Source organism: Grus americana, chromosome 5 (genome assembly GCF_028858705.1).
Source record: "Grus americana isolate bGruAme1 chromosome 5, bGruAme1.mat, whole genome shotgun sequence".
Lineage (NCBI taxonomy): Eukaryota > Metazoa > Chordata > Aves > Gruiformes > Gruidae > Grus > Grus americana.
This window is the reverse complement of record NC_072856.1, coordinates 54,460,934-54,475,443: the sequence shown is the minus strand read 5'-3', so window position 1 is coordinate 54,475,443 and position 14,510 is coordinate 54,460,934. Positions and strand designations below refer to the sequence as shown.

General features: G+C 35.8%; 1 protein-coding gene across 1 annotated transcript in view; it reads left to right on the top strand.

Annotated features, from left to right (window-relative positions):
• Positions 1-14,510, top strand: part of DICER1 (dicer 1, ribonuclease III) — a 66,244-nt gene that overhangs the window by 31,470 nt on the left and 20,264 nt on the right. The window contains 10 exon segments of the mRNA XM_054828710.1: positions 881-1,353; positions 5,171-5,303; positions 6,290-6,532; positions 6,631-6,785; positions 8,145-8,277; positions 8,779-8,854; positions 9,960-10,099; positions 12,495-12,674; positions 13,513-13,726; positions 14,105-14,258. Of these exon segments, the coding sequence (XP_054684685.1) occupies positions 881-1,353; positions 5,171-5,303; positions 6,290-6,532; positions 6,631-6,785; positions 8,145-8,277; positions 8,779-8,854; positions 9,960-10,099; positions 12,495-12,674; positions 13,513-13,726; positions 14,105-14,258 (1,901 nt within the window).

The following is a 14,510-nucleotide window of genomic DNA, read 5'->3' as shown; positions in this document are numbered from 1 at the left end:
TAAGTCTTATATCTAACAAACTTAAAGGAGGATAGTGTACAGAGGATGATCACCTGTTCTTTACTCCTTCACAGTAGGGAAGAAGGAAGAGAAATTAAAGCAGCAACTGAAAACTGTAGCATCCTGACTGTTGTTATAGTTCTGTCATAGTTCTTTTGTTGTAATAATACATCCAAATCACAAGTCTTTTTAATAGTATGTACCCCTTTTCTGGATTCCTAGTTTGTTTGACCACGTCTCCTTTCAAGAGGAAACAACCTGCCATCAGATAAGATGTTGATGGTACTCAAGTGCCTGTGCTATACTCTGAGTAGGGTATAGTTCTCTGGTTTTCCTATTCCACCCGTACATACAAACCCCCCCCCCCCTTTTTTTTTTTCCTTTGAGAAGCTAAACTTGTTAATATTACCCTAAGGCCACTGTACAACTTTCTGGTTAGATACTCTTGAAACCCTGGCAAGGATCATTAACGAAGAAAGTGAAAATGCCCAGTAAAGCATTTATTGTATTAGTTCTGTGGTCAATATATAGGATAATAATTTCTGCTTTGTTTATCTAGCTGCCTCAAGAAGTATTTATTTATTAATTCCACAAAATTGTAAAATATTTTTTAAACTTGAGTTTTCTTGAGATTCAGAAATGTACAAAGATCAAAGTTTCGTTTAAGTAATTTAGGGGGGAGGGGGAAACGTGCTTCTTTAGAAACACCAAAGTTCCCAGGGTCATCTAAATAACAAAACTAGACTTTTATGTATTTTTATAAAAGAAAATTGTCATAATCCTGACAAAGATTGTGGTATATGAGAAACAAGATCCCAGTCTTAAATGAATAGTTCATGAATGTACTCTTTGAACTGATATTTGAATTCATTTGTTGTAGATATTGTCAGACTGTCGAGCTGTGTTGGTTGTTCTGGGACCCTGGTGTGCAGATAAGGTAGCTGGGATGATGGTGAGAGAGCTGCAGAAGTATATCAAACACGAACAAGAGGAGCTGCACAGGAAATTTTTATTGTTTACAGACACTTTCCTAAGGAAAATACATGCACTCTGTGAAGAGCACTTCTCGCCTGCCTCACTTGACCTGAAATTTGTAACCCCAAAAGTAATAAAGCTGCTTGAAATCTTGCGCAAATATAAACCATATGAACGGCAGCAGTTTGAAAGTGTTGAATGGTATAACAATAGGAATCAGGATAATTACGTATCTTGGAGTGATTCTGAAGATGATGAGGAGGATGAAGAAATTGAGGAGAAAGAGAAGCCAGAGACTAATTTCCCATCTCCCTTTACTAATATTTTATGTGGAATTATTTTTGTGGAAAGAAGATACACTGCAGTTGTTCTAAATAGGTAAAAGTCTTTCTTTAAAAAAAAAAATCATTTAAAAAAAGAAAAAAGGCAGACTCAGCTGCCAGCACATGGATGTTAATATCTTGAATATGTAGGGGATTGTTTTGTATTTTCAGAACTCTATTTTAAAGTTGGTTTAGGACATCATACTGGATCTGCATAAAGAATAACAAAAAAAACCCCAACATAATTCAGTCTGTGTGTATATAAGGTGGATGGGAAGACCATGTGTCTCTGAAAATTGTACTCAAGGGCTTGTTTTGGACCTGAGTTTGTAATTTGATTCCTTTCCAATGCAAAATGTGAAATACTGTACTTAACCTGTAAAATAGCCATATACTGATTTGTCTTAATCAGTCTTTAAATTTATATTTGCAATCTATGCTGGAAACTTTTCTAACCTACTGAGTGCAATACTTCTGGAAATGTTACCATTACCTTACTAAATCATGTTATTATATGATCCAAGTCTACAGAAAATCAAATTTGCCCTTGCACAAATAGCTCTTAAGATTTACCAGTACTACTTTAATGGTTGATGTTTATAAAACGCCTGTTCAGTCAAATACTAAGCACTTTCTTACAGTCTCCACCAAGAAAAATATGAACCTTGGAATATTTGCCAAGATATACTTTGCAATACTCTAGTTCCTTATCAGTTCTTATTCCTGAACGTGATCCATGTTGGTTATACATAGCACTTAATTGTTAAGTGCTATTTGCCACAAACCAAGAATGACATCTGATTTATTTACCTATCTTGATTTTGGTTTTTTGGTAGTTTTTTTGATAATGTGCTAAATGTCCTGTGCAATTTGTTTATTGCATTCTGGATACCTCTGAATTTGACCCTTCTGTTACCTTTTTGCCTGAGTCAACAGTTTGAGTGCATAATATATTCTTTGTTCTACAGACTTGTCTATGTGTTTTTAGTGAGCATCTTTTTTCCTTGCCTCTTCTGCATTTTTGAATATGTTTACATAAATATGCAATAGGAGGCAAACTAAGCCATTCAGTGAAATAGACATGTTCTGTTAATAACTCCTGAAGAAATAACATTAACAGATTCTTACAAATTTTTGCTGAGCTGAAAAGAGTATTTCATCACCCTACAGGCAGTAACCAGAATTGTTAAATTTCTTTTCTTGTCTGTTAAGTTATGGATGTGATTTAAATGATCCTCTTTTTCCACTGTGCATTCTTATAGACTGTGATTTATGCACTACACTGTATCCTAACTGCTGTTGAACCTGACAGAATATGATGTCTAGATCGAATAGGTAAACAAATTCTGCCATCTTTAAGCTTTAGACACCTTTGCTATAGGTTATTGGCAGCAAAAATTAAAACTATATGTAACATTTTACCACTTCTCAAAGCTAGCTAGCAGACTCAAAATGCTCCTTTACCTCATGTAACACACTTGGTTTCAAAATACCTGGATGATCAGCAGACCTGTGCAGTTGGAATTAAGACAGAAAACCTTTAGTGGAGAACCTCACTGTAGGCTCACTTCAGTTGAGTGGATTTAGTTCAAGGCCCTCTACTGCCTGGAGCTATACTTATGCTGTATACACAGGTGGGAAGACTGTCTCCTGAATGAGGAAGTAATGAGTGTTTGAATTAGTATGTCAAAACCATTTCATCTTCCAGTAATCCAGTATAAATTGTTACACAGAACTAAGTTAAAGCAGAAGTATAATTTCTTTTAAAAAATGTATTATGGTAGTATTTAGAGACTAGAATCCCATTTTATGAAGTCCATGATGTCTGAGGAAGGGCAAAATTCATGGTGTGGGCTGTACTTTCTGGGAGAAATGGGTAGAAATTTTCTCTGAAGCAGTAATTAGAGCTAATATCCTTAGAGATCTTTAGCAACAGCCACTGCAGGTATTGTAAATACTACAAATTAAAAAAACCCCTCAACTTATTCTTTGATTATTATTACATGCAACTGATGAAGTGGCTCACTTACTGTTTTATTTGGTGTATACAGCTGAGTTCTGGTGCCTATACGCTCCTTTTCAGAAGAGAAAACATTTTCTAAAGCTCAGTTTCCTTCCATTTTCAACTCTCAACTCCCTTAGAGAGGGGTCTAAAAGCAGAAGTTTTTGTATCTATTTGAAAAACAGCACGTTACCTACCACTAGTAATGCTTCTTTCAAGACTTCAACCTTGTGGTTAATGTTTCTCAAGAACTTGCCAAAGATGTGCACAGTGAAATGTTTATTCAGATGGTTTTAATTGTCCATTTGTATAAGAAATGAGATAGACATACTAAGAAAGTATGGGCTAATAACTGGACAAAAACCCTATTTTTTTATATATTTCTTTTTCCACATGGCATTTCTGTCAAGTCATATAGCTTCAGTAAGAGTACCTACTAAGCATTTCAAACATTTTTAGTCTATCTCAAGCTTAGATTGCATATAGACATTTGAATCTGTTTAGCCTTGCAGTAACAAAGCACATGCATTCTCAGTACAGGAGGATCCTTCTAGTCTTGTTTTTGTAAGGGTACCAAGCTTTTTGCTGCTTTTCCATTCTCTTGCCTATACTCCCTGTCCGTTCCAACTTTAACAGATTGCGAAGGAAGGAAGTCTTCAAGGTCTTTCATGTTCCCATAAATCTGTGTTTAAAACAGCAACCAGGTGAAGGGGAGAGACTTCAGTAGTTTTCCAGGGGTAGAAAGGGCAGGGAGAACTTTGCCGTTTTCCATCTGGTTTGGCACCAGCTTGCAGGGCAGGTCATAGGGCTGCCCTTTTCTCCATGAGGCAGAACTGCTAGAACTGTGATTGGGAAAGGTGTGAATTACTCTTGGAGGTATACAGAGGATATGAGAAGCACCTGGTGATGTGCTATGAACAAAGTGCTGCTGGGATAGCTGTAGTGAGACATTCAAGGGATGTAATTTTTTGTATATGATCTCCTGACTCTTACTGGCTCTGCTGCTCAAAAACCTGTTAGGATTGAGAAATCCCAGGTTCTGTCCATACTGAACACAGATCAACTAAGGATGCTACAGCATAATTACTTTGCACAATGTAATTATGCTTTTAAATCCGTAAATGCTTCATTCTAGATTCAGTGCATTATATGAGCAATCTTCTATCTTGTCTGTGAAATCCAAACACTGCAGAAGCAAACCTTTTCTGCTTCTGTAACCTGAAGGAGGACGTAGGGGAATAAACTGAGAGCATAGATGATCCTCACCTCCCTGTTCAGTGTTACTTTAAAAGAATTGGATTAAATTCTCCAATTCTAGATACGTCTGGGTTAACTTCAAAAGTAGTAAACATCTTGCCAAGTAGGCTGAGCATCACTCTTTAGGAAAACAGGTCAACATTTTGTCATTAGTATATCTGAACAGAATATGTATTCTTATATTAAGGAGAATAACAATCTGTTTTCACCTAAAAATTAACACCTTTTATTGAGGAAACATACTTTATTTAGGGAGTGGGTACAGGTCTTTCTGCTAAAATCAGTCATCATGTACAGAAAATGACATTAGCTAAAGGAGAGTGCCTTAACAACAGGGAGCCTTAGAGTAATAGATTGGTTTAAAAATATCTGGGTTTACCATGATAGGTCTGAAATGTGATGCATGCACACTCATACTGTGTATGTATGCAGTCTATCTTTTGTTATTCTTACAGGGGTTTTCACTAGAACTAGCGGGTTTAGTCAGTGTATATGTTAGCATGGCTTAATTGTCATGCTTCTACGTTTTCTTTTAATGTAGGTCTTGCAAACAAAAGATTGTCTTCCATTTTCTGGGTTGTGTGACTTCTAAAAACACATGTAATATTTTTAGGTTGATAAAAGAAGCTGGCAAGCAAGATCCAGAACTGGCTTACATCAGTAGCAATTTTATAACTGGACATGGCATTGGCAAGAACCAGCCTCGTAACAAGCAGATGGAAGTAGAATTCAGAAAACAGGAAGAGGTAAATTCAAGAAAAATAATTGAAACTAACAGTACCTTCAGAACCTTTTGTTTGCTTTTGTGTGCGTGTGTCTTTAAAAACAAAACAAAAGACCAGTCAGGCTGGGGCACAGTCATTGGAAGTTCAGGGAATACCCTTGGTTCAACAAAAATACATACTTATTGGAGATACAGATGTTCTTCATTAAAAAACCCGAGCATGTTTAGAGACATTGCTATGTCATGTTATATAAACAGAAATTAAAACTTCATGTAAAATCGTGTTTGTGTCTAGTCAGATCATCAACCATCTAATTTTTCTGCATTGGGGTAGTAGTAGTAATGCAGTAACGAAAATCAGAGTTCCTGACATCTTCTACAGTTAAGCTGGTTTTAATATTTATCTTTGCTAAAAGTGAATTTGGTAAATTATTAAATGATATAAAACCTCAGGATTTTGACCTCACTTAAAGCATGTAAAGTATCTTGAAAGCAAATGTTTTTATCCCTCACCCCCAGCTGGATTGTGTTTCTGACCTTCCCACCCTATCCCCCAAACCTTTCCTTAGTATTGTTTAGTAAATAGTGTAGATATCAGAAGTACCAGCTCTGGAATGTGCTTCCCCCACTCCTTGAGGATGTTTTCATCTCAGAAATGGTTGGAAAAGATGCTGTCCTGAAAGCAGCATTTTTTATTTTTTTTTAATATATTATAGATGAAAAATTGTAAATAGGTGGGTTCCTTTCCATTGCTAGTGGCTGTAGTAGCTTCTTGGACTCATGTCATTCCACATACCACACTTGATTCCTAGAAATCTGCCTGTTCTAATAAATAGTCTTGCTGTGTTTCTGAAAAGATTTTTTTGTAATAGTTTTTTAGAACTGCACATTTAGACAAGATTTGGAATATCTGATCCACTGTCCTTGTTTTTATTGACTTTTGATGAACCTGATCATGGAAACAGGTCTCAGACTAATCTCTCAAATTTGTCTTCATTACTTTTGCAGGTTCTTAGAAAATTTCGAGCACATGAGACCAACCTACTTATTGCTACTAGTATTGTAGAAGAGGGTGTTGACATACCAAAATGCAACTTGGTGGTACGTTTTGATTTGCCCACAGAATACCGTTCCTATGTGCAGTCAAAAGGAAGAGCTAGAGCACCAATTTCCAATTACATCATGTTAGCAGATACAGACAAAATCAAAAGTTTTGAAGAAGATCTTAAGACGTATAAAGCAATTGAGAAGGTATGACATCAAAGGAATGTGCCTGGTTTTGTTAAATTTATCGTAGTACTTTTTTGAGGGAAAAATCTCTCATCACGTTCTCTTCTTGAAATGTTAAGATCCTCAGAAACAAATGCTCAAAATCTGTTGATACCAATGAAACTGAAACTGAACCTGTTGTTGATGATGATGATGTATTTCCACCCTATGTGTTGAGGCCAGATGAGAACAGTCCAAGAGTTACTATTAACACTGCTATTGGACACATAAATAGGTAAGGCATATTCATTTTTTACTACTTGTCTTTCAATAAAAAGCTTCTTAATCTGTTTTGCAACATGGAAGCATAGGCTGGGGCATTGTACACGTTTCCTCTAAGGAATCTTGACAGGATTTTCTTTCCTAAAGAAAGTGGTCACAGCGATTTGAAGGATAATTTGCTTTTTGTCTCTTTATTCTACAGGGGTTCTCGCTCTGATAATTAAACAGGAATCGATACCACTAAATTTATTAAAAGCTGCCCTGAAAACGTTCAGTTTCAAAATGGGTAGTAAGATTTTTTTTTTAAAGCTAGGTTGTCAAGAGGAAAAAAAGCGGCTTGTTAGAACTGGAAGATTTTACTACAGTTTTAATATTCACATTTGTAATAGCAGTCTGTTGTCATGTAAGCTGAACATAATACAAGTCCACAAGACAGGATGGTATGCTTCCAAGGGAGCTAGCCAGGTATCTTTGTAAGGCCATGGCACTTGGAGGAGGTCTTTAGTGACAGCAAAAGGTAAATGTTATGACACTTCAAAAAAGACAAGGAAGAAGATCCAAGGAGCTATAGACTGGTCAATTTTATCTTAGTCATATGGAATATAATGGACTGAGTCCTCATGGAAGCTGTTTCCAGGCTTATAAAGAAAAAGGAGGTTGGCAGCAGCCAACAGTTTTATTGAGGGCAGGTTCCGCCTGACCAACCTTGCTGTCTCCTGTATGAGGAAGTGATTGATTTTATGAAAAGCAGTGAATGTCATTTACTTAAGCTTTCAGTGCAATTGCCCTAGTACCTTAGTAGCCAAATTCTTGAGATGCAGACCATTTCGGTGGACTGCCTGGTAAATAAAACCTGGCAAAGCAGTCTGATTCAAAGAATGTAATGGTAGATGGTTCAAAGGCTAGCTGCAGGTGGTTATATGTGGCATTACTCATGGGCCATTAGGAAGTCCAGTACAGTTTAACATCCATACATTTGCGTGTGACACCATGTTGGGAGACGGGGAAGTGAGTGCAGTGGAGGTAAGGCCACCATTCAGGTGGGAACCATGACAAATAGGAGGAATAGGACAACAGTAAACTCTGGAGATTAAACAAAGACAAAGGCAAACTCTGGTACCTGAGATGGAATAGTCTTGTGCATCATTACAACCTTGGAATCACCTTACTGGAGACCAGCTTTGTAGTAAAAGACTTGGAGGTCGTCTTCTCTGCAGTTAGTTGAATGTGAGTCAGCAGTGCACCCTTGCAGTGCTCGGTATGGCCTGAAATCTTCTGTAGTGTTTACACCAGTAAGGCAAGATTCCAATGAAATGTGTTTAGGTTTCAATTTGCAGGTTTTGATGATTTGTAAAATGTTTTGTCAACTTAGGTACTGCGCTAGATTACCAAGTGATCCATTTACACACCTAGCTCCCAAGTGTAAAACCCGAGAACTACCTGATCATACGTTTTACTCTACTCTCTACCTGCCAATCAACTCACCTCTTCGAGCTTCAATTGTTGTAGGTATTTGGGGAAGGAAAAGTATGGAAATAAGTGAATATGTTGGTATATATATGTCAGTGCTGTTTCTAGAATTAGTTTTATTGTTGTTAATGAAAATCACATGATCTTTTTTCCTGTATTGTGATCTGTTACTGTGTTTAGGTCTCTGCTTGTATCTGTTATAATTTGTTTTCCAGCAGTTACTGTTTGTTCCAAATGCAAAAATATTTAGATATTCTTCCCAGTGCCTTGTTTTTTCACACATTTATGTATCAATTGTAAGAAAACATCCTTTACTGGTTTTGATCACTAGTATGTTGAGTTCAAAAACTTGTAATTTTGGCTTCTGTGGAAAAAAAACATAAACCTGAATAGCTTCACAAAGCTGTCATCAGTGTAGTTTTTTACAAAATTTTGCTTACCTAATATGTTTGTGTTAAACTAATAGTTTGTAATGTATTAATAAAAATAATGTCCTCATCAACCAGAGTTTTTAAGAAATATTTAAATGTTTATAGGGTCCTCCAATGAGTTGTGCAAGACTGGCTGAAAGAGTTGTAGCTCTTATTTGCTGTGAAAAACTGCACAAAATTGGTAAGAACTGGAAAAGCAACACCTCTTTGGTAAAGAATATTTTATAATTGAGAAATTGAACATGGTACATATGTTATACATATACCTGCATTTCTGCTATAGCCATCTGCTATAGCTTCCTTTCTCTTGCCTTTTGTGATGTGATCATGCACTTACTAATGTAGCTTACACCTTATAAGCTAAACTTAAATTTTCCAGAGGAATCTTGTTATTTAATATATTTTGTCTTAACCAGCAAATACAATGTTAATATAAGACATGCAGATTTTGACATTGAATATACTTTATATAGAGGGGAAAAGAGTCTTGTTCTCTAGAAGATTTTGATTATAGCTCAGGGACCTATAATCCTGCAGTCAAAAAATAGATTGTTTTTTAAAGTGAATTGTAGCAAATTATAAAATACACAGCCCTAAATTTATTGTTTTCTCTGCTGGAAGGAGGGCATTGCAGGATTATTTCAGTTCTCGTCTCTAGTAAGCATAATGGAGCATATTATTTATGGTGGAATGTTTTAAAGAGAATTCCATGTTATGGGTGCTTTGATGAAGTACAGAAGTATTTCTGTATCTTTTAACCAAAAATAAAAAAAAATAATTGTAGGTCTAGGGTTTGTATTTTTTCTGAGTTAAACCTTTTGATCACTGAATTCATACCAATAAATGTATCCAAGAATAACACCGTGATGGCTCAACTCAGTGTTGAGAGTGCATATTCAACAGTAGTAATTCCCTTTTTAGAACGATACAGAAATATAACTGTTCTCTCTTTCTTGGCATAAGTCCATGTAAGCGATTTTTAAATTATTATTTCAGTGACTGTTTGTTTTTCATGGGCAAAAAGAGTTTTATTTTTCTTTGATATTTTCATTATATATTTTAATTAAAATTTCAGGGATTTTTACTATAAATAAGGTTTTTTGCCAAAAAGTCAACCTTTATCACTCTTTCCCCTAAGTTACACTTTTGGAGCATTGCAGTACTAAGTGTATTTTAAAAATTTAGGTGAGATGTTTTCGTGAGCACTCACATCTACTTTGTAGTGTCCGAAGAAACCAAGGTTTTATGTTCATGATGCTATTTCTTTGTATTCGCATAATATTCAGGTGAACTGGATGATCATTTGATGCCAGTTGGTAAAGAAACAGTTAAATATGAGGAGGAGCTTGATTTACATGACGAAGAGGAAACCAGTGTTCCAGGAAGGCCAGGCTCTACAAAGCGAAGACAGTGCTATCCTAAAGCTGTTAGTATCACTCACTGCTGTCCACATCTCCAGTCAAATGCTTTATGTACTGATAAGATGACAAAATTGTCAATCTTATCTGATAAGAATCTTATACAAACAAAAAGTCTTGCATTTATAGTGGAAATACAGAGTTTTAACAATCTGGAAAGTTGCATTATTAACTGAACAGAGCTTATGGCACCATATGCTCTGGAAGCCTGCCTGTAGTTCAAAGAATGTACACTTTCTATAAAGCTTGTTGACTGTATTTGCCCAGTATAGAAATAACTGGGAGGAAAAATTGTCCTGCCATTAATAATCTGTAAAAACTTTAAGTTCTTTTGTAAATATACTAGAGCACAGGAAGAATTACTGGCTTTCTAGACAAATAATTGAAATTTGAAGGAGATGTCCGGGTGTCAAAGTTACCTGCTAGGTGCTAAACACAGAATTTTTTGTTTAAATTTTAGAATATCAAACAAGCATACCTTTAATATTTTTTACTTTTAAAATAGTTCTAAATATTATATTTAATACAGTAAAGGGGTTACATAAGATACTTACTATACCTCTGCATTAAGTAACTTATCCATAGATCTGTTACAACAGGTTTCAGCCACATCAGTTTGTAGAATTGGACTTCTTAGACAGTATTTATGGGGGAATGTTCTTTTCCCCATTTTCTCTTACTTTTGAAGTATTTGAAAGTTTGTCAAAGTATTTTGCAATTACTCCGGAACCTACCTTCCTTCCCCTGCAGTTGTTACAGGCTCTGTCTAAGGTCCTTTGAACAGGACAGGTAATTTGTTCAGAATAGATTGCATAGTAGCTTCTGATAATCTTTGCATTTCACGAAGAAACCTACAGCCTTTGGTCATGTGTAGGAATGTCAGCATGTACACTCACAGTGTACGATGCTGTGTTGTACGTTCATGTGCAGCCTCAATTATGGTGAAAGCCCTTAAGTAATTCCATTCTTGATGTCTTCCACATGCCACAATTTTATTAGTTATTTAAATAATCCGTTATGAGAAAAGCTTAGGAAAGGATACTGTGGCATCACAAAGTATATTATAGAGGGGACAACACATGAGAACACCTTTTTCTTGCAAGATTTCACAAGCAGTTTGAATCTTTGCACAGTGTTTCTTGGTGCTTCTTGTTACAAGTGCCTTTCTCAGTCCTCTTACCTCACTAGTGATTTTTGGAATAGGGGTGGCTCATAAAATGCACGATTATGGTATCTGTCATTCAGAGGAGTTGATTTGTCAAGTGATGCATCATTCTTTCTCTATTATTTTTTTTCACTACAGAATACTTTTCTTACTTTTGTCCTAACTTTTCACATCTGGAAAAGAAGCTTTGGCAAATGTTGAAGGTCTACAGGGTCCTCTTGGGCTTAATATAGTTATTAAATTTATGAGTAATTTTCCATTAAGCCAAGGCCATAGTTTTGCTACAGTATAATTTTAAAATCTAGGACTATATGTATTGCAGTTTAGATTTAGATAAACAGGAGGATCATTTTTGAGACCTGCAAAGTAATGAACTCCTACCAAGTATGAAGCATGGGTTCTTAAGTCTATGACAAATATGAACAGCAGAGTTAAAAATGGTCTCTTAAGGTCTATGACAAATATGAGCAGCAGAGTTAAAAATGCTTGTGGCTGTTGTGAGTATTCATGTCTGCAAGCTAGAATTGTTATTAGAAAACTTCTACAGTGCAGTGCCTGGGCAAAGGGGCAGTGTATCAAATTTTGTGTGTTTGTCTCGGGTGTAGAAAAAAACATTTTTGATAGTTTCAAACAGTTCTACTGGGGAAGGAATCCATGTTAATGAAGCTGTAAGTTCTGCCAAACTTATATGAAAATTGAATTACTGGGATGTAGGTTTTTTCTGTGCATGCACGTTTTTCTTATTTTTTCTTTCTCCTACTGCTAAGGTCCAAAGACCTTGGATATAAAGTGTGCTCCAGAGTTACTGGCTAAATATGGAAATTGGCATCAAGACTTCATTTGTATTTATGGTGAAGTGCTGCCTGTGTCCTGCAGTTAGACTTGAATTTCTAACACAGGATGGATGTGGAGAAAGCTTAGGAACGTAATTGAAGTTGCCTGTTGACAAACAGGAAGATCTGGGAGCATCGTGCTCCCTTGATGCAAGTGTTCGGACAGTTCTCGTGGCTGCCAGGCCAGGCTGCTGACCTTTCTTAAGAAAGAAAAAAATTACTTAGTTACAGATGAATATTTTTTATTCCTCTTTCTTAGCAATACCTTTCCAAATAAATACGTGAAGGCTTGTTCAAAGAATAATCTTTAGGTGAATTGTGCTGATTTTTATCGTGTTAATGCTTGCTTTCTTTCTTTCTTTCTTTCTTTCTTTCTTTCTTTCTTTCTAATTTTTTTATTTCTAGATTCCAGAATGTTTGAGGGATAGTTATCCCAAACCTGATCAGCCCTGTTACTTGTACGTAATAGGAATGGTGTTAACGACTCCTCTACCTGATGAGCTCAACTTCAGGAGACGAAAGCTATATCCTCCTGAGGATACAACAAGATGTTTTGGCATATTGACAGCCAAACCTATACCTCAGGTAATGAATCTAGCTCCTTTCCTTACTCTACATGCCTTACAACCTGTCATTTTCCACTTATTCCCCACCCCCAGACTGAAAAGTTGGAAATGACCTTAAGTGCTGCTTGTATCAAGTAACTTCCAGAACATAAGCAATAATATCCATTCAGTCCAGTCACCACTCCGTTTTCTGTCTTTAGTGATGAAACAATCTGTTCTATTTCTGCCAAACTGTTGTTTTGCAACTTTATTTTTTATTATTTTGCAGCAGCAGATTTAAAATGTTCCTCCTTTTTTGTATGAGATATGATAGAGTGGTATATCAGCTACAGAGCTGGCCTTGCAGCGCTGCCTTAGCTATACGAAAGCTATAGTAACAAGTCCTCTCAGCATTCCTCATCTGCAGCAGCAGCAAAAGTAGGCCATGTTAATTGAAATTGGCACCTCTTGCTTAAGAAAACTTTTAATAGACGTTTTCTGTGGATGAGACTCAGCTGAGAGATTTTTTTCAAATTACATTTTCTATAGCCCAGGGAAGAAAACTTTTCAGGAATATTGCTTGTTTTCACATTTCTTCATCCATAATGGAAGACTTCCATTTGTGCTTGATCTTATATAAAGAGCTGTAAAACACAAGCACAACTATTAAAAAAAAATAAATCAGTCATTCTTTATGCCTTCAAAATCTCATATATAATTGAAGGTCATCAAAGATCAAAATTGTGATCCAGTTTGGTCCAGTTTGCTGTGGGGTCAGGCAAGCACTACCTCTGCATGTGAACTGAAGAACCGGTCCTCTGTAGAAGAATCCTACTCTGGATTTTCTCTTTGATTTCTTTTGGTTTTTTCTTATTTAGATTCCTCACTTTCCTGTGTATACTCGCTCTGGAGAGGTTACAATATCTATTGAGCTTAAGAAATCTGGTTTTACTCTGTCTCTGCAAATGCTTGAGCTGATAACGCGACTCCACCAGTACATTTTTTCACATATTCTTCGTCTTGAGAAACCTGCACTAGAGTTCAAACCCACAGAAGCTGATTCAGCCTATTGTGTTCTACCTCTTAATGTTGGTAAGAACAGAGCTCTTTTTTTTTAAATATTCACTTTGAATTCCTTTAGCAATATGTTTGTTAATGTTTATGTTAAATTTCAGGTGTTAGCTGTAGAAATAATACCATATATGGTAGTATGAAAATTTGTCCATCATATTTTTATTACTTCACAATTCCAAATTACTTTTAACATGGTGATGTGAGCTGATTTATTGTAGATTTCAGTTGATTCCATAAGGATCTAAAATCATATTTATGTCTCCTGTGAAGTTTTTTGGAAGTAATTAAATATGTGTATAGAATAAGAAAAAAAATCTGTAATTTACAACTTCCCAGAAAAATTCAGCCTGGAAAACTCTCCCTTGAATAACTGAGTTACGCATTTTCCTTTTTAAGTTGATGACTCCAGCACTTTGGACATTGACTTTAAGTTTATGGAAGACATTGAGAAATCTGAGGCGCGTACAGGCATTCCCAGTACACAATACACAAAAGAAATGCCTTTTATTTTCAAGTTAGAAGATTACCAGGATGCGGTTATCATTCCACGGTGAGTAGTATATACATACTTTAGGTATATACCTATTGTATTTGTGCAAACTCTTGTAATAAGGGGATCTTAGTATCTGCAACAGAATTGCTTGTAAGAAATATATGCTATTAATCTGAAGATACCTGTTGGTGGCTCGAATAATTTAAAGATTTTTTTAGTCAATAGTTAAAAGTAGAATTTAAATGTTTAGACCTCCCAAGACTCATTACCTTTTTATTAGGAATAGTAGAGTTCACCACAAAACTTAAT